Below are 26,012 nucleotides of genomic sequence, written 5' to 3'. Positions count from 1 at the left end.
TCCCACCAACAGTGCAAAACCTCTTTAAAAGGCTAGACCATTAGAGTTCCTTCTAGATGAAAGCAAAATACTGCGGATGCAGGAAATCTGAAACACAAACAGAAAATGCTGGAAAAACTCTGACAGAATCTGTGAAGAGAGAAACAGTTGACGTTTGGAGTCCGTACGACCTGCAGAAGGCTCTGAAGAAGTCATTTGGACTCAAAACGGCAACTCTGTTTCTCTCTTCATGGATGGTGTCAGACCTGTCGAGTTTTTCCAGCATTTTCTGTTTTTGTTTGAGTTCCTTCTAGGTTGGGTTTTCCCTCCCTCAATATTTTCTTTACATTTTGGTTGAAGGAATTGTCACCAGAGAAGTTGTCAGAACCTTGTGGCAGTGAAATTATAGGAGTGATCTTAAAAACAATACTCACTGAAAATTTACTTTGTCAACTTGAAATCTTGTCTCAAAAATCCCTGATGTCAAAACCCTGCATCGGAGCAAATCCTGGTGGAAAGGAGAAGAAGGGTATTCATAAGTATTTCTGGCTGAGAAAAATGCTACCACAATATCTGTGCAACAAAGCAAAGCTAGATGAAATTATGGTGACGCACTCCTCTACACAAAGCTTCACCTGAACAGGATTGATGATAGTGTGTTATTTTTGGTCTTTATTGTATATCTAATAGACTGAAATGCTGGTGTTTATTCCCCTCATGAGTCTCTCCACCTAACCCCATCACCATATTATTCTATTCCTTTCTCTCTCATGTGTTTATTCAGCTTTCCAATGAATACAATTATGCTAATCATGTCAACTAATCCAGGTTTTTGTTATTTGTTGGGAGGTGAATGTTGCTGGCAAGGCCAGCATTTGTTGACCATCCCCAACTACCCTTGCGAAGGTGGTGATGAGTGGCCTTCTTGAACACCTGTAGCGCAGGTACACCCACAATGCTGTTGGGAGGAGAGTTCCAGGATATTGATCCAGCACTGACTTTTCAATAGCGGTTTGGCACAACTGAGAGGCTTGCTAGGTCGTTTCAGACCGTGCTGTACCACCTGTCTCTCGCGGAAAAATTTATGCAGAGAAGCACCTTTGACCACAAGTCCATCAGCCAGTGGCCGGCATGTAACGTCTTAGAGGCCCTGCGAGAAAAGGAGATGGTGGATCCTGTTGGTTCCGCAAGCAGACTGTCAAAGTCATTTGGCAGAATGCCTCATCGCCAGAACTTTCCAACAAGCACCAAGATTTAGCTTGGCTGGTGGTGAGAAAGGCCCTCCTCGTCAGATCCTTCCAACATGCCAGGTGTCTCACCCCCTTGGCACATTGCCCTTGAGGGGGTTGTTCACCTCCTTGTGGATTGTGCTTTTGCAAAGAAGGTCTGGAGAGAGATGCAGTGGTTTCTGTCGAGATTCATCCCGAGCACTTCTGTTACACAGGACTCTGTGGTCTATGGGCTGTTCCCAGGGACACACACCGAGACAAACATCAACTGCAGCTGGAGGATCATCAACTTAGTGAAAGATGCTCTTTGGTCTGCCCGAAACTTGTTGGTCTTCTGGTGCAAAGAGTTGTCCCCGACTGAGCGTTGCAGACTGGCACATTCCAAGGTCCAGGACTACATGCTGAGGAACACACTAAAGCTTAGGGCAGCGGCTGCAAAGCCGCAATGGGGAAAGGTCACTGTCTAAGACCTTTCTGCCATAGTGCACCGAGGGGCTGGGAATTGTATAGACCCCCGGCTGTACAGCTCACAATGAATGTATGCATTGAATACTAATTGTATTATAATTGGATTGAAGCACCTCAGAGTGCAACATGATCTATGTTGATAACTCCAATACCATTGCACTGTTTGACTGTCTGTAATGACCATATTGAAATGATTGCAATATTCATTGATTGTATTGAAGCACCTTGTGATCCATGTGTAAAAGTTGAATCTGATTATACTTTTTGTGATGGTGATTTAGAAATGTTTTGTAATGTTCTTCCAGATATTTTATGAACAAAGTACTTTTTCAACAAAAAAAAAATTTCAGAGGGCAGTTAAGAGTCAACCACATAGTTGTGGGTCTGTAGTTACATGTAAGCCAAACCGGGTAAGAAAAGCAGATTTCCTTCCCTAAAAGGATATTTGTGAACCAGGTGTGTTTTTGGGACAATCGATAATATTTTCTTCGCACCACTAGCTTTCAATTCCAGATGTTTTATTAAAGAACTGAATTGATTAATTAAATTTAAATTCCACCAGCTGCCGTGACCCCAGGACATTAGAATACTAGTCCAGTGACATTACCAATATGCCGCTGTCTCCCCTCGGTGGAAGCGAGTTCCACATTCGCACCACTCTTTGGGTAAAGAAGTTTCTTATGAATTATCTGAATTCTGAACTCTTATATTTCTGAACCATTGGCCTGAATTTTTCCAGTCAGCATGCGGGGGCAGGCCCGACATGCCGGCGCCTAAAATGACGCGTGATGATGTCAGGCGTGTGTCACAATGTCATCGTGCAGTCTCACGATGATTCATTCGGCGGGTTGCGTGCCGGAGTTGACTGCGCAGCCGCCGATAACTGATAGGCCTATTAAGGCCATTGACTAATTAATTAGTGTCATTGTTTACGCTTAAGGTTGGTGGGCAGGCAAAAAGGCCAAGCGGCCTTTATGTTTTTTTTTTAGGAAACCTCACCCACAAGCAGGATGTGGTTTCCTAAAGCTGTTAATTAATTACAGAAAAATTTTTCTGAAATATAAAAAAAAGTCCCATCTCATGTGACACAGCTCCGTGCCTCAGGGATATTGAAGCATGTGCGGAAGAACGCTGGCGCCGACTCTCTTTCCTCCCCCCGACCGCATAGGTAGCGGCCACTACCGCTCGCGTAGTACGCTGAGTGGGCCTTAACTGGCCCGCCCGTGTAAAATGGCGGCGCACAGCTGATCGCGAGCGGCTCCACAACTGTCCCCGGTCACTCCCACCGAGCCTGCCTGCTGACTGAAAAATTCAGGCCATAGTTTTGGTCTCCCCCACATGTGGAGACCTCTCCTCCAGGTTTATCCCATCAAACCTTTTCATAATTGTGAAAGTCTCTATTAGGTCATCCCCTCAGTCTTCTTCTTTCTAGAGAAAAGAGCCCCAGCTTGCTCAATCTTTCTCGATAGGTTTAACTTCTTGGGTCTGATATCATTCTTGCAAAAATTCTTTGGACGTGCCATACCCATGGGCTTTCATGCTACTAAGGTCATTGAAAAACTCCCAAGTAGCCAAACTCAGGCAAAGCTCACTTTGAAGTGAATGTGGATTTAAACCAAAGGGGGTGGAAGGCAAAATGCACATTGTTAAAAAGTGTGAGAAAAAGAATAGTGGAGCAAATGGAAAGAGATCGGGTCAATAACCCAGATCATAATCACTAATCTTCTCAGACTGTAGATGCTGGGAATGACCTGCTCTTGCCACTCACAACTTCTCTCAGCCAATCTATTATTATGTAGAATACACAGCACAGAAACAGACCATTCGGCTCAACTAGTCTGTGCTGGTGTTTATATTCCATGTGATTCTCCAACTATACCATTTATCTCATCTCAGTCTTTCAGCATATCTTTCTATTCCGTGGGGGGAGGCGGAGGCATAGAGGTATTGTCACTGGGCTAGTGTTCCAGAGACCCAGGGTAATGCTCGGGGCACCCAGGTTTGAATCCCACCACGGCAGATGGTGAAATGTGAATTCATTAAAAATCTGGAATTGGGGAAGTCTGACGATGACCATGAAACCATTGTTGATTGTCATAAAAACCCATCTGGTTGATGGTAGAGGCAGAAACTTTAAACTCTTTTAAAAAGTAACTGGATCTGCACCTTAAGTGCTGTAAGCTGCAGGGCTATGGGCCGGGTGCAGGAAGGGGGGATTAGAAAGGGCACCTGGCTGTCCTCAGGCTGGCATGGACAAGATGGGCCGTATGGCCTCCCTTCTGTGCTGTAACTTTTCTATGGTTCACTAATGTCCTTTAGGGAAGGGAATCTGCTGTCCTTACCTGGTCTGGCCTACATGTGACTCCAGATCCACTAATGTGGTTGATTCTTAACTGCCCTCTGAACAAAGGCAGTTAGGAATGGGCAATAAATGCTGGCCTAGCCCACGAATGAATAAAAATAATCTTTCTATTGTCTTTTCGTTCGTGTGCTTGCCTAGTTTCCTTTTGGAAACACCGAGGTGGTTTGCCTATTGGAATGAATTCCAAATTCAAACCACTCCCTCAGAAAAGTAATTTCTCTTTATTTCCCTGCTACATTTGTTAGTGACCGTTTTGTGGTTATGGCCACTAGTTCTGGATTCACTCGCAAGTGGAAAAATTCTCTCCACATCTACCTGTCCAACCTATTCATAATTTTAAAGATCACCGTCAGGTCACTTGATAGACAAGGGAGTCAAGGAGTCTCAGGTTATTTGGGGGGGGGTGCTTCTGTGCCCATTTTATTGTACAGAGATCTTGACGGAGACTTTCACTCCAGAGGGCAACCCCACACCTGGATAATCTCTGGGTCCCGACCCATGCTTGTGTTGCTCATGTAATGCTATCTTCGTATTCAGATGCCCTAATTGGACAGGTGGCAAATTCACCGTCCGATTAGTGGTGCTGAGTGCTGCCAGGAGGGGGTGAGGGGAGGGGGAGCTAGGAGGGGGAGGGGGGGGGAAATACTGGGAGAGGGAGTTAGGCAAAAAAGGAGAGAGAACAGGGACACGAATGAGATTCAGCAAACAAAGAATCAAGTAGTTTGTAAATTTTGAAATGAGTAAATTGGCCTAAGTATAGACCTCTAATGAGGAAGGTAAAGGACATGAATAATTCAAGATGGTGAGGGAAGAACAGCTTGTATCTCAGCACTATTACCCTCAAATTAGTGCACAGCCAATTCTGCAACACATGATACACTATAATTAAATGTAGTACCTTATAGAATCATAGAATGTTTATGGCACAGGAAGAGGCCACTTATCCCATCAAGATCTGCACCAGCTGAGAAATGAGCCACTCAGCCTAACCCCACTTTCCAGCAATTGGTCTGTAGCCCTGCAGCTTACGGCACTTGAGCTGCCTATCCAGACACCTCTTAAATGAGTTGAGGGTTTCTGTCTCTTCTACCCTTGCAGGCAGTGAGTTCCAGACCCCCACAAGCCTCTGGGTGAAAATATTTTTCCTCATCTCCCCTCTAATCCTTCTACCAATCACTTTAATTCTCTGCCCCAAGTCACTGACCTCTCTGCTAAAGTAAATAGGCTCTTCCCATCCACTCTATCCAAGCCTGTCAATCAAATCTCCCCTTGGCTCCTCTGGTCCAAGGAGAACAACCCCAGCCTATTCAACCTTCCTTCATAGATGCAATTTTCTAGTCCTGGCAACATCCTTGTGGATCTCCTCTGTAGCCTCTCTAGTGCAAATACATCCTTTCTGTAATGAGGTGACAAGAACTGCACATAGCACTCAAGTTGTGGCCTAACTAGTCATTCAAACAGTTCCAGCATAACCTCCCTGCTCTTATATTCTATACCTCGGCTAATAAAGAACAGGTTTCCATATGCGTTTTTAACCACCTTATCGGCCTGTCCTATCATCTTCAGGGATCCGTGGACATTCACTCCAACGTCCCTCACTTCCTCTACACCCCTCTGGATTCTCCCATTAATTGCTTATTTCCTTTGCCTTGTTTGGCCACCCCAAATGCATCATCTCACACTTCTCTGGGTTGAATTCCATTTGCTGCCCACCTGACCAGACCCACTATTCCACCACATCATGTACCTTAACTCTAGCTATCCTCCTTTCTTCTATATCCCTTGCTACGAATACAAAGTTTAGAAGATTGTTATCTTTAAGGGAAGAGAGTCATATGATCTGTTATGAGTTCAGGCCAGGTGGCTTAGTTACATGGGAACTGGGGACCCCAATTCAAGAGTTACTAAGAACAAGGTGCAAAATGCTTGCACCTGAGAAAAGCTAGTTTTGTCAGCAGAGGGCAGTGTGCGTCTTTTCTGTGGACAGCCAGGCAGAATGCAGGAGGGAAGATGGTCCATGGTCAAAGAAATGCATCCTGTGACAATATAAGGTCTAAGATTTGTCCTGGCGTGGCTGTGGGGAAAGAATCACGGAGCAGGCCTGTTTGAGGCTTTTCCGGAAACTGAGAGGGTCTAGTGAGGAGGAGGAATTGAAGGAAATTAGTATTACTAAAACAAAACTGCTGGAGAAATAAATGGGACTGAAATCCGATAAATCCCCAGGGCCTGAAAATCTACATCCCAGGGATATACTAAAGGAGGTGGCCATGGAAATAGTGGATGTGTTGGTTGTCATCTTCCAAAATTCTGTAGATTCTGGAACAGTCCTGGCAGATTAGAGGGTGGCAAATGTGGCCACTACTTAAAAAAGGAGGAGAAATCAAGGAATTACAGACCAGTTAGCCTAACATCAGTAGTAGGGAAAATGCTAGAGTCTATTATAAAGGATGTGATAACAAGACACTTAGAAAATATCAACGGGATTAGATAAAGTCAGCATGGATTTATGAAAGAGAAATCATGCTTGATAAACCTACTGGAGTTTTTTGATGATATAACTCGTAGAATAGGTAACAAAGAACCAGCGGATGTGGTGTGTTTGGATTTTCAGAAAGCTTTTGATAAAGTCCCACATTAAGAGGTTAGTGTGCAAAATTAAAGCGCATGGGATTGGGGGGGGGGGTAATATATTGGCATGGATTGAGAATTGCTTAGCAGACAGGAAACAGAGAGTAGGAATAAATGGGCCTTTTTTAGAGTGACAGGCTGTGAATAGTGGGGTATCACAGGGATTGGTGCTTGGGCCCCAGCTATTCATAATACATATCAATGATTTGGATGAGGGAACCAAATGTAATATTTCCTAGTTTGCTGATAACATAAAACTAGGTGGGAATCTGAGTGGTGAAGAGGGTGTAAAGAGACTTCAAGGTGATTTAGACAGGTTGAGTGAGTGGGCAAATACATGGCAGATGCAGTATAATTTGGATAAGTGTGAAGTTATCCACTTCAGTAGAAAAACAGAATGGCAGAGTATTATTTAAATGGCGATAGATTGGGAAATGTTGATGTACAAAGGGACCTGGGTGTCCTTGTACACCTGTCACTGAAAACAAGCATGCAGGTGCAGCAAGCAGTTAGGAAGGCAAACGGAATTTTGGCCTTCATTGCAAGAGGACTTGAGTACAGGAGCAAAAATGTCTGACTGCAGATCAGATGTACAGGGTCTTGGTGAAACCACTCCTGGAGGATTGTGTCTCCTTACCAAAGACAGGATATACTTGCCATACAGAGGGCAGCAAAGGCTCACCAGACTGATTCCTGGGATGGCAGGATTGTCGTATGAGGAGAGATTGGGTTGACTAGGCCTGTATTCACTGGAGTTTAGAAGAATGAGAGGGGATCTCATTGAAACGTATAAAATTCTGACAGGGCTGGACAGACGGGATGCAGGGATAATGTTTCCCTTGACTGGGGCGTCTAGAACAAGGGGTCACAGACCCAGGATATGGGGTAGGCCATTTAGGACTGAGATGAGCAGAAATTTCTTCATTCATAGGGTGGTGAACCTGTGGAATTTTCTACCACAGAAGGCTGTGGAAGTCATGTCACTGAATATATCTAAGGAGGAAATAGATTTCTCGACACTAAAGGCTTCAAGGGGTATAGGGAGAGAGTGGGAGTATTACATTGACACAGAGGATCAGCCATGATCATACTGAATGGCAGAGCAGACTGAAGGGGCTGAGTGGCCTACACCTGCTCCTATTTCCCATGTTTCGACGGTCACTTGATGTTATGACTCAGTGAAATGGGGAGAAGTGAACCCATTGGAAGCTTGGAGTGATGTTAGACTGGTTCCTGTAAACATTCTACAATTTTTCAGAGTGCAGGCAGTGAAACATAACTGTGGCGTGGTGTTTTTGCTCATGTTAAAAAGTTAAAGGGTGGATATATTTTCCGTACTTTAGAGCAGTAGTTGCCTACCAAGTTGTGTTTAGTCAATGTTGCTTTTAGTTTGTTTGTTAAAGTAAAAGCCTTAAAATTTGAAATCTTGTTTTGCAATTCCTTAAAGTTGGCCACTGGGAACTCACATATCCTTAACAACTTTATCGGCCTCCGCAGGGATCGTAACAAATTGGGGGGCTCTTGCGGGATACAAATCTAGAGGCTGAAACAGGTACGCTGGAATTTGCCAGAATTTAACCTAACAGGATTTCACAGTTGCTTTTTCTGTATTCATTAAAATGTTAACACCGCCACGTCTATTGCTGAAGTGTTTCTCAAAAAAGGGGACCCGTCTGTCAATGCCCTGCAATGGTTAACAAGGTCAATTTAAAGGCAGTGGCCTCTAAAGAGAAATGTGAAAACTTGAATTAGAATTCCGAAGTGAAGAAAAAGAAAGAGAGAGTTTCAAAGAGCAGGAAAACCTTGCGTTTCCAATAGGAAGGAAAAGAGAAAAAGAAAAATTAGAAGGGGAAAACCTTGGCCCGCCCGAATTTTCTGGTCGGCGCATAAAGTGATGCGTGGTGATGTTGGGCGTGCATCCTGATGTCACCGTGCGCCATTCCGATCTTCAGTTCGGCGGGCGCAAACCAGAGTAGGCTGCGCGCCCGCAGAACTGTTAAAGGTCTGTTAAGGCCGTTAAAAAATCTAATTAAGCCGATTGCCTGGGCTGCCTGTCCAAGCTTAAGGTTGGCGGACAGGCGAAGAGCCCAGGTGGCCTTCACATTTATCACAGAACCTCATCCACGGGCGGGATGAGACTTCACGAAAGCTTTATAAATTGAATAAAAATTTTATTAATATTCATTGACATGTCCCAGCTCATGTGACACTGTCACATGCGGGGACAGGTCTGAATATTTTTTTTATTTCAATTCTTCATAATCAAGCAAATCTCCCTGAGACAGCTCCCTGCGTCAGAGAGAGATTTCTGTGCTCTGTTGCGCATTTGTGCGACTCTCCCTCCTCTCCCCACCCTGCCCGCACAGGGAACGTTCAGCGCATCCGAATACATGTCACGCTGGGCGGGCTTTAATTGGCCCGCCCACGTAAAGTGGCGGCGTGCAGCCAATTGCGGGCGGCGATTGGCTGTGCTTCTGCCTGTGCCCGCCTCCCTCCCAGCCCACTTGAATTCCAGAAACAAAAGGAAGCAAGGAAATTTGATCTCGTCAAAGAGATCAAATGGATTACAGGCAGTAGCAGGGAAACTTGATGAGGAGTTGAACCAAGTCCTTGTTTTGATTTGGCAGGGAATTTCACCCAGTGCCTAAATTCAGTGAGGAAGGAGTTGAACTGAATTTTGTGTCATTTGAGAAAATTGTTACGATGGCCAAAGGAAAGCTGGATAGTCTTGTTGCAAAATGTGTTTGTTGGGAAAGCGTTAGGAGTGTATTCGTCATTTTCAGACATAGGATTATGATACAGTGCAATCTAGTGATTATGATAGAGTGAAGAATGCCATTCTCAATGCATATGAGTTAGTGCCCGAAGCTTACAGGGAACACTTTAGAAATTTGAAGATGAAACAGAATCAGGCTTTGGTTGAAATCTCTAGGGAAAAGGAAATGATATTTCATAGGTGGTATCGGGCTATAAAGATTGAGCCAGATTTTGAAAACCTCAAACAGATAAAGTTAATGGAAGAATTTAAAAACGGTGTCCCCTTTAGGAATAAAGTCCCAACTAGATGATGATAAGGTTTCATGTCTCTTAAACATGAGCAGCAGCAGATCATTGTTTGCAAACTCACACAGAAACAGAAAGGACAAGAGATCTGATAATGAAGAGAACACTGGTTGCAGTGAGGAAGGTTGCAAAAATCAAAAGGCAGACATTCTTCAGGGTAGTTAAAAAAAGACAGTGTGGAGGATAAGAATGATTCAAGGGGACCAACACGTTATTCTATTATGGACATGTCATAACCATCGTGTCCATTCTGGGCCTTTGAATGAGCAATTCACGTAAAGTCACATCCTGCCTTCTCTCCGAAGCCCTGCACATTCTTCTCTTCCAATAATAAATCAATTCCTTCTTGAATGCTTTGATTGAACCTGCCTCTACTATACTCTCAGGCAGGAAAAAATGCAACCCTGAATCAACCCTGAGGAATCCCAAAGTATGCTGTGCTCCAATCCAAAAAATAACTGTTCACTATGACTCTTTTTCCTGTCACTCAACCTACTTCATATTCATGTTGCCACTGTCCCTTTAATTCCATGTGCTTTAACAGTACTGGTAAGATTATGTTGTGGCACTTTATCAAATGCCTTTTGGAAGTCCATACGCACCATATCATCCTCATTACCAGGCTGTAAGATTTTTAGAAAAGACAGGGAAGTTGGTAAAGAAGGAGAAGTAGCAATATTGATAAGTGGCAAAATTGCAGAAGTAGAAAGGGGTTTCAGAGAAGCTGAAAGACCATGAGTAAAATCAAAGAACGCAAGACTCTGGTTGGTGTTGTCTACAGACCTTCAGATACTAGTCTCTGGTAGTTGGGGAGGGGAGGGATTTTGGGGATTATAAGTATGGAGATCTGGGAAGCACGTAGCAAAGACAAGAGATGTTAATTTTCATGATGAGTTGAAGCAGAACAACCATAGAGTCATAGAGGTCTACAGCACAGAAAAAGGCCCTTCGGCCCATTGAGTCTGCACTGGTCAAACAAGTACCTAATTATTCTAATCCCATTTTCCAGCACTCGGCCCATAGCCTTGTATTCCATGGCATCGCAAGTGCACATCCAAATACTTCTTAAATGTTATGAGGGTTTCTGCCTCTACCACACTTTCAGGCAGCGATAGTAAAGGCAATGAATTTTATAATATATAATGTAATCCAGACAGTTTTCTAGAATATGTTTAAGAACCGACAAGAGAACAAGCCATTCTTGATATGGTGATGAATAATGAACCACAATTAGTTAACAGTCTGAGGGCAATGGTGCATCTTGCAAAGCGTGACCATGATATGATTGAAATTGATGTTAGGGAGGGAGAAGCAAAAATCACGAGCTAAGGTTTTAAATTTAAGCAAGGCAAACTGCAAAGAAATGGATGAACAGCAATTAACTGAGGCAGCCTGTTAATAGGTAAATCCATAAACACTGGAAAATATTCCAGGAAGTAAGCCTGTGTAAAAGTTGAGCTATAACTTCTGGCATCTCAAAAATTCGACTATAACGCGAGTATATACGGTATTTTCTATCATTATGGTACAAAAGAGAATCCAGAGCAGACTGCATCTATTATACTGTGCATCTCCTTTAGTTAAGTCACTTACCTGATCTGATGGGGAGTAATCGTTTTGTCGGACTTGGTCAATTCTGTCTAAAAAGCTGTAAGAAAAAAATACCCATGTAATTATTTGTTTTGCGCCTGAAACTAGGAAGCAAAGCATGGATTTTATAAACTAATTGAAAAATCAATTGAGAAGGAACTGCCAATATGTATATCTTCACATATAAAAATGCACTTACTGTAACACAAATTAGTTTTACACAAGTAATTGTTTAGTAAATCTACTGTTGTCTAAAACAATAAACACAATTTGTAACTCACGACAGGCTTACATGATCACACCCTAGCCAAGTAATTATATCCAATAAATCCCTGGTACTGAATGGATAGTTTTAACTTGTTGAGCAGTCAGTGAGTTGGATAATGTTGCTTGGTCACTTCAGTTTTTTTTAAAAATACAAAAATGTTGAAGACTATTTTGTGTTCAGCCAGCAGAGGGCAACAGAACACTTCTTATCCAAACTATCTACCGTAAATCTGCTATGTGTGGAGCTTCCTCTTTCAGACACAACACTAAATTATGAGCCAAATTATTGGTGAGACCACTTAAGAGCGGTGTACTTCAATTGCTTTAATCGGGTAACATATTTGGATAAGAAAGTGAGTAAGGGGCGATGGGAGAGAAAAAAACCTCTCATTAAATGCAGGAGACAGAATTCTGGGTTTCCTGGAGGTTGTGGAAAGTGGCAGTCAAGAAACCAGATGGAGGGAGTGGGAAAGGGCCGAGTCAGGAGAGACAGGAAATGTGGATAAAGGTGTTTGGAGGCAGTGGCATTAAGTAGGGGTGGAGGCAGGCAACATTACAGAGCTGTCCTGAATGTACGGCATGGGTTTGAAGCTGAACGCTGGGTCACAAAGACTGAAGTTGCACACAGTCCATTCAGGCTGGACAGCTGTCCTGGGAGGAGTTGCCTACACTTCACGCCACATCAAATGCTTCAGGAAAGATTAATTTCAGCAATTATTCAACCTCAAACAGATACAGCTGTAGCAACAACAAATGAGGGAGGGGAAGAAAATAAACAAACTGTGCGCTATTGAGCGCAGAGAAATCATTGATATTCCTCCTAATCTTTGGCCTGTCAGAGAAGTTACTGTCTTCCTGAGCTGGCCATTTTGCAATATAGGAAATATAGGTTCTCTCACTGATGCGAGCAGGTCAGTCTCTAACATAATTTTTCTAGTATTAAATAGTCAAGTGCTACCTCTGGACAAATGCTCTTGGTGGAGTTGCCAGCAGCCTGGGCTTGAATAAAAATTAAGGGCTCATGCTGCAGCAAGGGTTAATTAAATGCTTTGTGGTTTCCGCCACCAGTTGCCGAGACAAATACAACTTCCTGAAAAAGAAATATCTTGAAGGTCAGGCCAAAATACCTGTGTTATGGCTAGTCACGTCTCAGCATCACACTACAGTGTGCGTTTATAAAATGCAAAATCTCTTGATGCTGTTGGAATGAGATTGCAAGCTGCTCTGCTGTGCAAATTTCAACTTGGTGAGTCTATTTCATATCAGGACTATCGGAGCAGAGGGCAGACTGGATGATTCACTGTTTTATAGCATAGGAACAGGAGTGGCCATTTAGCTCCTCGAGTCCTGTTCCACTATTCAATGAGATCATGGTTGATCTGTGACCTATCACCATATACCCACCTTCGCCCCATATCCCTTAATACCACTACCTAAGAAAAATCTATTAATCTCATATTTAAAACAAACCATTGACTGCCATTTGTGAGAGAGAGAGAGAGAGAGAGAGAGTTCCATAATTCTACCACCCTTATCATGTAGAAATCTTTCCTATCTTCACTCCTGAAAGACCTGGCTCTAACTTTTAGATTGTGTCCTCTATTTATCTACCCCTGTGCTTCCCAAACTTTTTCTTAGTGAGAGTGCCACAAAGGCCACTCCTTTATCTCGCCCCTACCTCCCATGCACACCCCACAAACAGTTCATATCCCGACTTCTCTCCTGTTTTCAACAGTCCATTTTGGGCCTAAATCTTCCATCTTGTCCTGGCTCTGCAAGCTGCTACAATACTCACTCTGCAAATCGAAATTGCTGTCTGCCAGGCCTCAGTTTGGTCAGTGTAACAGCAACTTGAAATTTTCATCTCCATATTTCTACCCTTCTGAAACTCTTCTCATGTGCCCTCACAGATGTACCCCATGTCAGTGCACAGTCTACATGTCCTCTAGATGGCATTACCTGCTCCCGATTATTAGCTGAGTTCCAATTGGCCGATCTCTTCCTTTCAATCAATTATTTGGTTAAAAGGCAGATGAGATTTTTAAAAAATGTAAATGCTTCAGAACTGGAACAATATTGGGGGAATTCTTCTACACTAACATCACCCAGGGTACACCATCTTTTTCTTCCGGGAGGCACAACAACAACTCACATTTATAAGGTGCCTTTAACATCTTAAAGTATCTCAAGGCAATTCACTGGAGTGTCATCAAAGGAAGTTGATGCCAGGCCACATAGTGAGACATTTGGACAACTGACCAAAAGCTTGGTCATAGATGTATATTTTAAGGAACATCTTAAGGGAGAAGAGATTGTTAGAGAGGCAAAGAAATTTAGGAAATGATTTCCAAAACTTTGGATCCAGGCATCTGAAGGCACCCTCAGCAATTGTGGGGCACAACAAGCCAGAACTGGAAGAGTGCAGAGATCTGGGTGGCTGCAGGATTGGAGGAGGTTATAGAGCTAGGGAAGGATGAGGCCATCAATGGGTTTGAAAACAAGGATGAGAATTTTACAATTGAGGTGTTACTGGATCAGGAGTCTCTGCAGTCAGCGAGCACAGTGGGTGATGGGTGTATGGGACTTGGTGTTTGCTTGAATATGGGTGTCATACACCACTGACAGAAACCCCAATTCCCACAGCAAATGTTGGTACTCAAGCAAAAAGGAACAACATTGTCATGTCTAGATGCTAACTTAGACTAGGATAGACTAGATGGTCATACTCGCCTGGTATGGGCTTATATGCTGATTGATAGTTTAGGCTTAACATCCTGGTACAATAAGGCAGTCAATCTGTTTTGTTCAATGGAGTTGAGTTTGACATTGGCTGAGCCCAGTGCAACTGTCAGTCAACTTGAATCATTCGATTTATGAAGTTGAGACTAGTGGGAGAAATTCCTAATTAGTTAAATCACCAAAGCAGAATCAGTGGTTTCATGGGTGGTGAGTGAGTTGGTGAAGCTTTGCATGGAAGGGGTATTCCCATTCAGGATACCTGCACTTTACATGAACAGCTGTTTCAGTACTGTCATCTTAACTAATATCAGGACTATAACCATGTTAAAAGAGAATCTTCACTGATACTAACTACAAGCAGTCTCAGCAGTGACCTGTGAACATGGCCAAGAGCCACTGTAGCTAATCAGCTCTGGCACTCCATCATTTCAACAGAACTGAACTATGTGAATGGGTTTAAAGAAATAAAAACTAGCTGTCTGACATAAATAGCCCAGTTTTTAAAGAGGATCACACCCCCAATAAGGCAGTAAGTACGGAATACCATAAAACTGGTTACTATGGTTGGCAACTTCATGTTAAACCAATGGTGATTTTGGTAAAAAAATAAAGATTTAGCAATTATTGCTAATTTTTTTTTTAAGAGCAATTATTGTGTTTCAACGAAATCTGATATTTCCCCAGGTTTCACCTGCCAGCATTATCAAGCTATATTTGGAACAACTTCCACAAATATTTCCAGCCACATGTTTTCAATTGCCTTCCAAATACCATGGGGTATGCTTTATTGCTTGCAAGTGCTGCATACCATGGAGAGATTTCGGCACAATGTCACACCGTCAGAGAGGAAGTCACAATCATAATGCTGGATTTCCAGTGAGAAGATCACAGCTTCAAACCACATTACAGGCCCCTCTTTAAACAAAAGGATCAGGCCAACAATGCAACTTCAGCTTGTGTTCATACAGTGCTTCTAATGTAGAAAATGTCCCACAGTGATTCGCAGGGACATTATCAAACAAAATCTGACATCTGACGAGTGACATAAGGAGATATCAGGCCAAATGACCAAAGGCTTGGAGGGTTCTAGGGCCGGAGGAGGTTACGGAGATAAGATGGGGCGAGGTCGTGGAAGCATTTGAAAGCAAGGATGAGAATTTTAAAATCGAGTCCTTGTCAGACAGGGAGGGAGCCAATGCAGTAAGTGAGCACAGGAGGTGGTAGATGAATTCCATCTAGCTCATGGATACCTTTCTCCCAGAATCAAAATTAAACGAAGGTCAGCATTAAAAACATGACTTTATATGGCTCTCCTGACACAAATCTGGAATAGCAGAATCTATCATTGCACTGCTGGGTGTTCTTCCACAGTGCCAGTGGGCAGAGCATGAAAATTTAATACACTTTACTTAAATCCTAATAAGAACATGGTGCCTCATAAAATACATGTATCTGGGAGAAGTTAAAAACAATAAATTTCAGTAAACCATGCTGTCTGTCACAAGTTGTTGTGCGAGTTAAGTACGCAGTGAAGACTGGATGAGGACTTTTAGATATTAGTTAAAAAAAATACAGTGATAGCAACAGATACCAGAATAGTGGTTAAATGTAGCTCCGACTTATTGTCATTAGATTTCCATAATCCCAAAACAAGTGGCGAGGTATCATGGAGCAAACAAGGTGAAACAGTACCGAGTGACACACTTTTCTCCTCTACCCCAAAACTGAGAGCTTGGGATTTTCCTCCAAATTGGTATACAGTAACATCACACCATTGACAGACAGAACAAAGTGGTAATGAAGCAAAGCTCAAGGCTAATACTATCTGGGAGCTTCAATTGAAACGTGGGTTACTCAATTCACTGAGAACAGCAACTTCCTTCAAGTAAGCTTCCCCACCAATCCCCACTCTCAAAGATTTATTTTTGTGAATGTTGCGCTTATCAAACTCACGGCAGCTAGTCAGCGTCGAGCATTCCCCTTGTCAGACACAATTTGGATGCAGAGTAAATTTCCATCTGCTCTGGCCCGAACAATGCTCAGAAGAGCACCTGCTGCGCCAACATGATGTATTTTTTTTCCACTTCCCGCAACATTCAACCTGAATGAGACCACCTGCCAATTTAATACTAAAAAGTGCCGAATAAAGAGTTTTTTTTATTATTGTTGATCTGAACTCACAAAAGAACTGAATTGAGGCTGCCCAAACAGGCCTTTTGTACTGACCAGACATAGGAGACTTTTAGCCTCCTCAGGTTGGGTGGGTTTTGGCCCTAGGGGTGAAAGGTGAGTGTCTAACTCTCAGGAGAGGTCGATCAAAACTTCTATTTATCGTCACACAGAATTTGACTCTGGGAAAGTTACCTGACTCACTGGAGCAGGGCTACCAAAAATAAATACTTCTTAAAGACAGGAACCAATGAACAGGTCAGCCTAAATGTCTACTTCATATTCTACAACTAACTTTCACCATGAAGGTTGAAGGCAAAGAACTGCACCAGTGTGGCTCAATAAGGGACTGAATGATCAGAATAAATAAAAAGCTTGAAACTCTTAAAAGAGAGGAATAGCATGGATGCTAAACTCCTATTTCTGTAAAACCTCAAGTCCACAGCAATCAAATTTAATGCAGTGTGTGTGTAACATCCCAAACCAACAGCCAGTTTTAACACACTATTCCTGTCCGCCAGGAATTGCCATTTCACGAGTGCGAGTGCTCCAGCACAAGGATATGCTCTGGAACACATGGCCAACAGCCAGTCCATTAAAGCCAACAACTCCATATACAAAAACTCCGCAATGATTTATTATGGCCCAGAAATGCGCCTGGCCATTTTGTTCTGATTTACTTATAGCAGTGCTATAAAATTACAGGACTCAGTGTTACTTATGATGGATAACTAGGTCATTGTGATGCAGAGTCTGAAGCACTCCTCCTGGGATGGGGAAAGTTCTGTACCTCCATCATGCGTAATAGGGGCCGGGGAGCCTAAAATGCAATGGGAGCATGATTTCTGAACTAAAAAAAAACGAGTGTGTATCTCTTTTTAAAATCTGAACCAGAGTGAGAAGTTTTAGACTTTTTATACTTGCCAACTTGCACTTGACTCCTGCAATTGATACAAGTTATCCTGTTGGAAATGTGTAGCATTCTGCTCTCTTTAAAACACATCTTAATCTGAGGTTACTTTTCCCTGCAGCATGCTCTCTCCAACAATGCACAACCATTCTAAACACTCAAACTCATATTTCATCATCCGTTCCAGGTCAAAATCAACTGCAAAATAAAACCATCCTCTTACAGGGAAAACTAGAAACACAAGGTGATTCAGAATATCACATGCCATGTAACTTTAGAGCCTAGTGCATCATCCACCTATCCTTCCAATCTACCCTACAGGCTGATTTCACTCTTCATGTGTGCGCACGTTTTGGATACATCCAGTACAGTTTTTTCAAAACAGAACAATCACATTTAAATTAAATTCTTATCTACAAATCAGGTTCGCAACACCGAATGCAGTGCCTTTGTGAGGTCAACTGCTTTGGGCCGGATGCAATGATTGGAACAGGACTTTCATTATTAGCGCTTATGACCGGTTTATGGTTTAAAATTAGAGAACATGACCTTTATGGAAGCTGTGGGGGCGTGGGGTGCAAAAGTGCTATTTAAAATGAATCAGCCATTTAAATGATTTGCCCTTCGAAACTGCAACATCAGCATTGGTAATGGTTTGAAAACAAGTCTTAGATTTCAGCTTCCGTCTGCAGCATCCAATCAAAAATCCCCACCAAAAAAACGCTCTCATATTTTAACCACAGCATCAACCGCTGACATATTCTTGAAATAAAAAGTTGTGCATCTGTACAAATATACAGCCGCCTCACTCAACACCACCGGTGGACCCCGTTGTTATCCAGCTGCAATCTGGTCACTCCTGAATAAGAGCTGAAAACTGAAAATAGCCATGATGGCGATGGAACTGGTAACGCTGCAAGGAAAATAATCCAATTTTCAAAAATTAGATGTAAAATCTGTTCAAGGGCAGCAGCAGAATAGTTTGCACTGTATTAACATTAAAGTATAACTGGCATTTGAACCCAACAATAAGTGGGGTTCTGTGCATGCAAATCAATTGACTATACTTTACGGTTAAGGCACTTTATGCTGAAGACTTTCTTCTCCATTGCTGCAGAGTGATATGGAGGCTAAGCACTGTAACTTGGGCCTATTATCCACTTTATATGCACAAACTGTTGAAGGTGGCAGGGTAGGATGAAAAAGTGGCTAAAAAGACTCACGGCATCCTGGGCTTCATAAACAGAGGAGATTATGATGAACCTTTATAAAACACTGGTTCAGTCTCAACTGGAGCATTATGTCCAATTCTGGGCATCATATTTTGGGAAGGGTGAGAGAGAGGTGAATAGCTCTCCTTAGAGAAGGTTGAGACGGATTTGATAGAGGTGTTCAAATCTGAACACATTGGTGTTGAGAGCCTAGGAGTGTGTTGCAAGCAGATTAATTTATATCTTTCACAAGGAACTGGATAAGCATCTGAAAAGAAAAAAAAAATCAGGGCTACAGGGAAAGGGCGGGGGAGTGAGACTAGCTGGAGTTGCTCTTCTAGAGAGCTACAATCAACAATGCAGGCTGAATGACCTCCTGCACTGTAAACCTTCAATGGTTCTATATTGTCCCGAGCAAGTTTAAGTATGTACATTGCAACAGAGACTACAATACTTCATTGGCTGTAAAATGCTTTGGGATGTCCTGAAATCGTGAAAGATGCTACACAAATACAAATCTTTCTTTTACTTGTTGCTTAACAAAGCCTTTAAGGGATCTCCTCTCTGTTTGAAGAATAGTATTCCCCACTTTTTCTTTAAAAATAAAAATCAAGGTCTTCAAATCAAAATAACTTGATTGTAACTGAAAGCAGTTTATGGGAAAGGCACATTATGCTAAATAATTTTTTTGGAGAAATATTTATAGAACTTCTGAGTTCCCTTGCCAGTGATAAATGAAATATAGCGCAGATTAGGCAGCTGATACAATGAAATAAAATATAGAGAACAAGTGCAACAGTTAGAAATTTCAAGGTTTTCTCAAGGCTGCAACTACAAGCTTCTTTCTTTAGTCTCTTTCTTAAATATATAGGGGCAGGGTGGAACATAGAAGCTAAAGGTGATCTCATTCCCAAGACAGTTCTTGCACTTCAGTCCCTGAGAGGATATTATCCCCATAAAAGGGTAGGCAGTGCTGTGAAAGAATTTTTAGCAGATGTTCGAAAGGGAAAAGGGGAGGATTCTAAGGCAACTGGACTCATGGGTGTGCTTTTTATTTCCTGTTTTCTCTCAAGTGCTGAATAAGATGGTAATTGACAAACTGATGGAGGAAAGCGCAAACAGTTAGAAAAGAGCCAGAGGTGCACAGGAAAGGAAATTGGATTTGCTTAATGTCTTACAGAAAAATCAAGAGTGAGAAAGTTTTATTGTTCCCTTTTAAAAAGGCACAGTTTAAAAACCTCATACTTCACTTCCATTGTTGTGAGCTAAGTCTTCTTTAGGTATATATTTTTCTCCATCATCACGACATTATGCTAACAGAACACTGACAGCACAAGATTTCTGAATACAAAATTCTTAAAAATAAACATATTATAAAGTCTAGAAAAATATGTAGTGAAGACTAAACGTGCTGTCTGTGCTCCTTGGCGTGCACTGACATATCCCACCTCCTAACACAAGGAATGAATCATTACGTTGCACTTTACAGCTATTCAGATCTTACAGATCGCCACGTATGAAAGAGCTGGCTTAAAAATACACCACAAAATGACACCTGAGAAATGAAAATAGTCAGCATGAGGGGTTCAAGAAAGCTTCCTGAATAAAAGCATAAAATAAAGCTCAGAAGCTGTGGGAGGTCAAATGATATAAAAGTGGTCTATATTACAGCCAGGCATCAAGTACCTGCAGCATTTGAACTCTGGAAGCGGAATGGGAAAGAGGGAAGAAAACTTTGATGATTCAACACATTTGAATGCTGAAGGACATAACAACTGAGCAGATTGTTGGACAGACCCACGTCACCAATGATTACAAACCTCTTCTTAGAACAACTCACACCAGAGATAAAACTATCCTTTGCCTGGATCTAATGAAATCTGTGTTGTTTTACTGTGGCTTAACGGAGTTGTAGCTGGGAGCTAGATTAATTAGGGGACTTAGGAGTTTTCATAGTAGTAATTTGTAGACCTATGTGCTTAAAATCATTCCTTTTATTAATAAGTGTTTAACTGAGTTTTGTAAAAAAAAACTCTAAGACTCGGTGGACTTATTACCACTTCACAGCACACACCTTGAAATAAAAATACAAATTGCAAAAACCGTTGTGGCAGCTGTTTCAAGTTTCCCTCTGGGATTTGAGCAGCTCAGCATTTACCATTCACTGTGCCATAACAGGGATAACTTTTGGTTTTGCATGTGATCACCCCCCTCCCGGCCCAACTCCTGACTTAAGCTTGGGTACTGGCAGTCGTACGTAATGCCACTTGGAGCAGATGGTCTTCAGATGTCAGTTTAAAAAAAGATTGTTGACCTGTTCTTTGAGCAGAAGGGGTTTTCACTGCTGTGTCCGATTGGATCTTAGAACATAAGAACTAGGAGCAGGAGTCTGCATTTCAGCCCCTCGAGCCTGCCCCGCCATTCATTACGATCATGGCTGATCTCATTTCGGTCTCAACTCCAATTTCCCGCCCTCTCCCCATAACCTTTCAACCCATTACTAATTAAACATCTGTCTATCTCCTCTTAAATTTATTCAGCGTCCCGGCATCGACTACACCCTGAGGTATGAATTCCACAGATTCACAACCCTTTGAGAAAAGTAATTCCTCCTCGACTCTGATTTAAATCTACCACCCCTTAGCCTAAAATTATGGCCTCTTCTGTGTGATTCCAGAACAGCTCACTGGATAGTGATCCAGTAAGGTTACCTTGGGTAAAACTGTAACAAATAGTTTTGTGCACTTCTTGCTCCAGATATAGTTCCTGAAGAAATGGGGCTCTGATAAGGAGAAACTGTTTCTACTGGCAGGAGGATCATTAGCCAGAGGACACAGATAATTGACAAAAGAATCAGAGGGAAAGATGAGAAGATTTTATTTTACAAAGTGAGTTTTTATAATCTGGAATGTTCAACTGTAAGTGTGATGGAAGATGACAAAATAGTAATTTTCAAAAGGGAGCTAGATAAATACTTTAAAAGCAAAAATTGCAGGGCTACAGGGAAAGAGCAGGAGGAAGTGGAACTGCTCAGTAACTCTTTCAGAGGGCTGACAAGCACACAAAGGGCCAAACGGCCTCCTCCTGCACTGTATGATTCAAACTGCATCGAACAGAAAGTACTTCCCTTGCAAATTTACTCACAATCCTCAATTTTTAATTACAATGCAGAAGTTGGTAAAGTAGTATAATGTGTTAAAAAAGGAAACACCAAGTTTGCTATTTAATCTGCTTTAATATCAATACATGAACATATACCGCCACAGTCTGATAGTACGGTTGACCACAATCCTCTCTCACTGTTCCCTGAGGACCATGTAACCAACTCTGCTTGACTGCAGCTAAAATCTTGTTTCCAAGACAACATTTATGGTCAGTCGAGAGCAACTCCTCTCATGTCACAACCATTGTGATAATTTTGCTTAGAGTCAGCACAAATTAAAGGTAACACCTTCTGGATCAAATTTTTAATTTAACGCAGATATTGTTCAGCAGCTTTTAAAGGCAACAGCAGTCGCTTCAAACAAATTCGGAAAGCATGACGACAGGAACACCTGGCAAAATAAACCTATAACTTGACACTTAGTCTGACACTTAATACAAGACCTAGAAACTGACACAGGATCCAGTGTAACCTGCATCCACTGGTCAGCACTCTTCCTGAGAAGATCTGGGAAAATATTTTGGCTTCCCTCATTCCCCAGTGATGTTTATGTTTTAGTACAATACACATTCCTGAAGTGGCAAATACAATAATATTTAAATAGATAAAAATGTGAGTTAGAGTCACTTTCGCTAGGTGTGCAAAACGAGTTGCAAGTTAAAGTTCTACAAATTACATGCTCAAATATTGTACTTAGAAGTATCGCTGCCTTCCCTGTTTAAAGGAAAGCCGTTGTACAAGAGACACACAGCAGTAAATCTGGCTGACTGCAGAAATCCCAGAATCTGGACAGACACTGAAAATAATGTTCTCAAACTACCTCTTACTAGCAGATTGAAAGCATAAAAGATGCACTATATGGATGGGCTGATGGTCCATCAGTGAGTATGTACATATCTCCCATTTCAGATTGCATAACTCAGTGTTAAAATTTTTTTAAACTAACAAACCTGCAGTTTCAACATTTACAGTCTTTATCCCAACGTCTTTCAAACCAGAAAAGTTCAGCACCTTTTATAAAATATCCACGTGCTGCAATGAAATAATTTGATAATAAATGGAATTACATAAAATGCACTGAACAGAAAATAGGACATTTGGCTCAACTGGTCTGTGCCAGTAGTTATGCTCCACATGAGCCTCCCTCCCACCCTTTCTCAATAACCTCATTGAAACATCATTCTAGTCCTTTCTCCCTCATGTATTTATCGAACTCTCTCTTAAATTCTCCTTAGGGGATCTCAGAGGAGTGTTCTCATTGCAGCCCTGTCAGGCTTTGTGTAGCCTGTGAATCCTTCTACAGTGCTATGCCCAACTTTCTGGCATCCAGATTTCCAGAGCCTGTGTGGAACAGTCGTGAGGGAAGGTGTAGCAACAAAACAAGAAACTCACTTTAGATGAAAGCAAAATACTGCGGATGCAGTGTCAGAGAGGAAGAAGAGTCATACAGACTCGAAACATTAACTCTGTTTCTCTCTCCACAGATGCTGCCAGCCCTGCTGAGTTTTTCCAGCATTTTCTGCTCTTATTTCAGAAGTTCCCTTTAGTTGCCTTCAACATTCTTGTTGTAGTAAGTTCCACATTCTAACCAATCTCTGGATGAAGAAGTTTCCCCTGAATCCAACTTCTGAATTAGAAGGACATAACCACTGTAAGACACAGGCAGGCTAACACAGGAACTCCAAACTCTGGACAAGAGGTCACTTAGCTGGCTTGATTACAAACTATGAACAGTTTTGACAGGGAAGGCTATTTCAGCTAGATTGCCACAGGACACAGAATCTATTAGCTCCAGTAATAAATGCAGCTTAGAAAATCTGGGTGCACAACATGGAGTGAAGATTGTACACAGGATGGGTGTGTAGCTAGCAGTGTGAAGTTGGCACACACACCAACTGATCCAATGCAGACCACTAGCTTAACGTGCCTGCCACTTGATCGCAGACCGCAATTGCGTTGACACCACTGGAGGTGAATTGACCTTGGAAGAAAACATTCTTCAGCATTATAACAGGCCTTATGATGACATGGGGGTGGGGCTTCATGCTAGGTTGATTGTCTAATTTTGTAAAATCAAAGCTGAGTGTCCTGACTGGTTAGACCTCAATTTCCTAAATGTGCACATTAGATGCTTTAACATGCAATATCACCTTTCATTGTCTTACATTTAAAAAAAATTTGTAGCTTCACTGAGGCGTGAATTTCCACATAGACACAAAGGCTCTCCCTCTGCATGAAAATGCTGGCAGAAGCCCTAACCTGGAAGTCCTGCCCCCTGAACCGTGCCTCCACAATTTTCACTGAAGGGGAATGAAGGCGGGTTATAAATTGCACAGCTGAAAATATAAATCAGCAGCTGCCTCCACTCACGTGTGATTTTGGTGAGGTAACTCTTTTGAGTACAAACACGTTTCCATCTGTTCCTTTTCAGATGAAGTTACATTGTTTCATAGTTTGCCATTGTGAGATTTGAACTCTTGATCTTGGGGTTACAAACCCAGTACATAACCACTTGGCTATTTAGGCCAAGCCCGATTTTGGTGAGGTAGGTGCCTGAAACCTAAAGTGTGCAGATTAGATCTGGTAGGAGCAGGTCTGAACCTTGTGAACTTTTAGATAGCCAGGGTACCCTTTGAGAGGTAAGGTACCCTCTGGGATTGTTAAAATTAAACATGGATGGGTGTAAAAAATGCATAAACTCATTGGGATTGTCAAGAAGTCAAAGCTGTCAAAGAACTGCAAAGCTTATTGAAACTGTCAAAGCTGTCAGGGTTTTATCTCTGCTGGGCTTTAAATTAAAAAAAAAGTTAAAAAAAAATCAGTGCTGGCTATTTCACTCTTTTTTTTACATAAACCTGAGGGGTTGTCATTATAGGATTTGTGCTGCATGGCTGATTTTACAACCTAACAGTATCAGGTGGGGTGCCTGCTAAGTGAGCAGTTTGATTGACAGCTCCAAGTGGTTATAGAATAAGATGTTTGTTTATATAAGAGATTAGTTGAAGGAATTTCAATGTATTGAATGTGTTTTTAAAATAGTAACATAATCAATAGACACATAACTATTTCATTTTAGCATGGCTCCTGAGGTTTGCCAATGGCGGATGTGAAGTGAGTTGGCATGGAGAGTGGTCGTTGAGTGACATGCATTGACATAGAGGTGATAAAGGACTACGGCGATCAGTAGGGGCTAAGGGTTGGCAATGTGGGCATGATGGGCCATGAGAGGTAGGTAGAGGGGCATAGAGTGGCAGAGGGGTATGGCAGCCATGGAGGATGGGTGGAGGTGCATGGTTGGCATGGAAGATATAGGGGTCTATGGGGGGGGGTGGATTCAGGGGTATAGATTGGCACAGAGGGTGAGGGGGTCCATGGGGAAGATGAGGTGGCATGAGTTGGCATGTATGGGGCATGGAGAGTGTGTGGAGGGATGAGGGGGTGAGGGCTGTTTTTTTGTTTTGTTTTCTTTCAATTGTTCACACAGTGCCAGTGCACAGAGGCAGGCCTTCTGAAACCCAGCAGCCTCCGCACTCTTTCCGGTGCTGCTGGCCTGACTTCTAATCCAGCCTGCCCCCGGAATGAAAATCCTGACTTCTGGGCCTCTTTTTCACGGGTTGAGTTGATGGAGGTGGGAAATGTCCCGACTCTGCGTACCCGACCCGGGAGCGGAAATCCGAGGCTGATTAATTCATTTCTTCAAAATACATTTCAGCGTTGTGTACTATTTTAAAATATAGTGAGAGCACGAGATTTCGTTCTGCAAACATTCACATTGATCCAAAAAATAAAAACAATGAATAAGGTGGTCAATTTACAAACATCCATTCTTATCAACACTGATCTTTTATTTACCCAGTTAAGAGAGCATATGTGCACCACATGTTGCAGAGTGATGCATAGGTATTGACCAGGAGGTATCTGTGAAATCAGTTCTTGTTTTAAGCATAAGACCAATGTTGAGTGACATACAAGTGTTGTTGCTCCAATAAACTGTGCAGCGATGCTGCAGAACCTTAGTTTGAGCCTGCAACTCAACTTTAGCTGGACCACCAACCAAGGAAGCACACACAACTCCTTCACACAGCATTGGAGGAAATGTTCAACTGAAATGCACTGGAAATCACTCCTTTGACAGCACCTTCCAAACCCATGACTTTTACCACCTAGAAGGGCAAGGGCAGCAGATGCATGGGAACACCACCACTTGGAAGCTCTCCTCCAAGCCACTCACCAT

General features: G+C 42.3%; 1 protein-coding gene across 3 annotated transcripts in view; it reads right to left on the bottom strand.

Moving 5' to 3' along the window:
• The window catches only part of LOC121279210 (guanine nucleotide-binding protein G(s) subunit alpha-like), a 343,050-nt gene that overhangs the window by 12,189 nt on the left and 304,849 nt on the right, over positions 1 to 26,012 (bottom strand). For all 3 annotated transcript variants that reach the window (XM_041190239.1, XM_041190240.1, XM_041190241.1), the window contains exons 6-7: positions 11,323 to 11,377; positions 414 to 487 (exon numbers count right to left, since the gene is read on the bottom strand). In XM_041190239.1, the coding sequence (XP_041046173.1) occupies positions 414 to 487; positions 11,323 to 11,377 (129 nt within the window). The remainder of the gene's footprint in view (positions 1 to 413; positions 488 to 11,322; positions 11,378 to 26,012) is intronic.

This window comes from Carcharodon carcharias, chromosome 6 (assembly GCF_017639515.1).
Source record: "Carcharodon carcharias isolate sCarCar2 chromosome 6, sCarCar2.pri, whole genome shotgun sequence".
Lineage (NCBI taxonomy): Eukaryota > Metazoa > Chordata > Chondrichthyes > Lamniformes > Lamnidae > Carcharodon > Carcharodon carcharias.
This window is presented reverse-complemented; position numbering and strand designations above follow the sequence as displayed.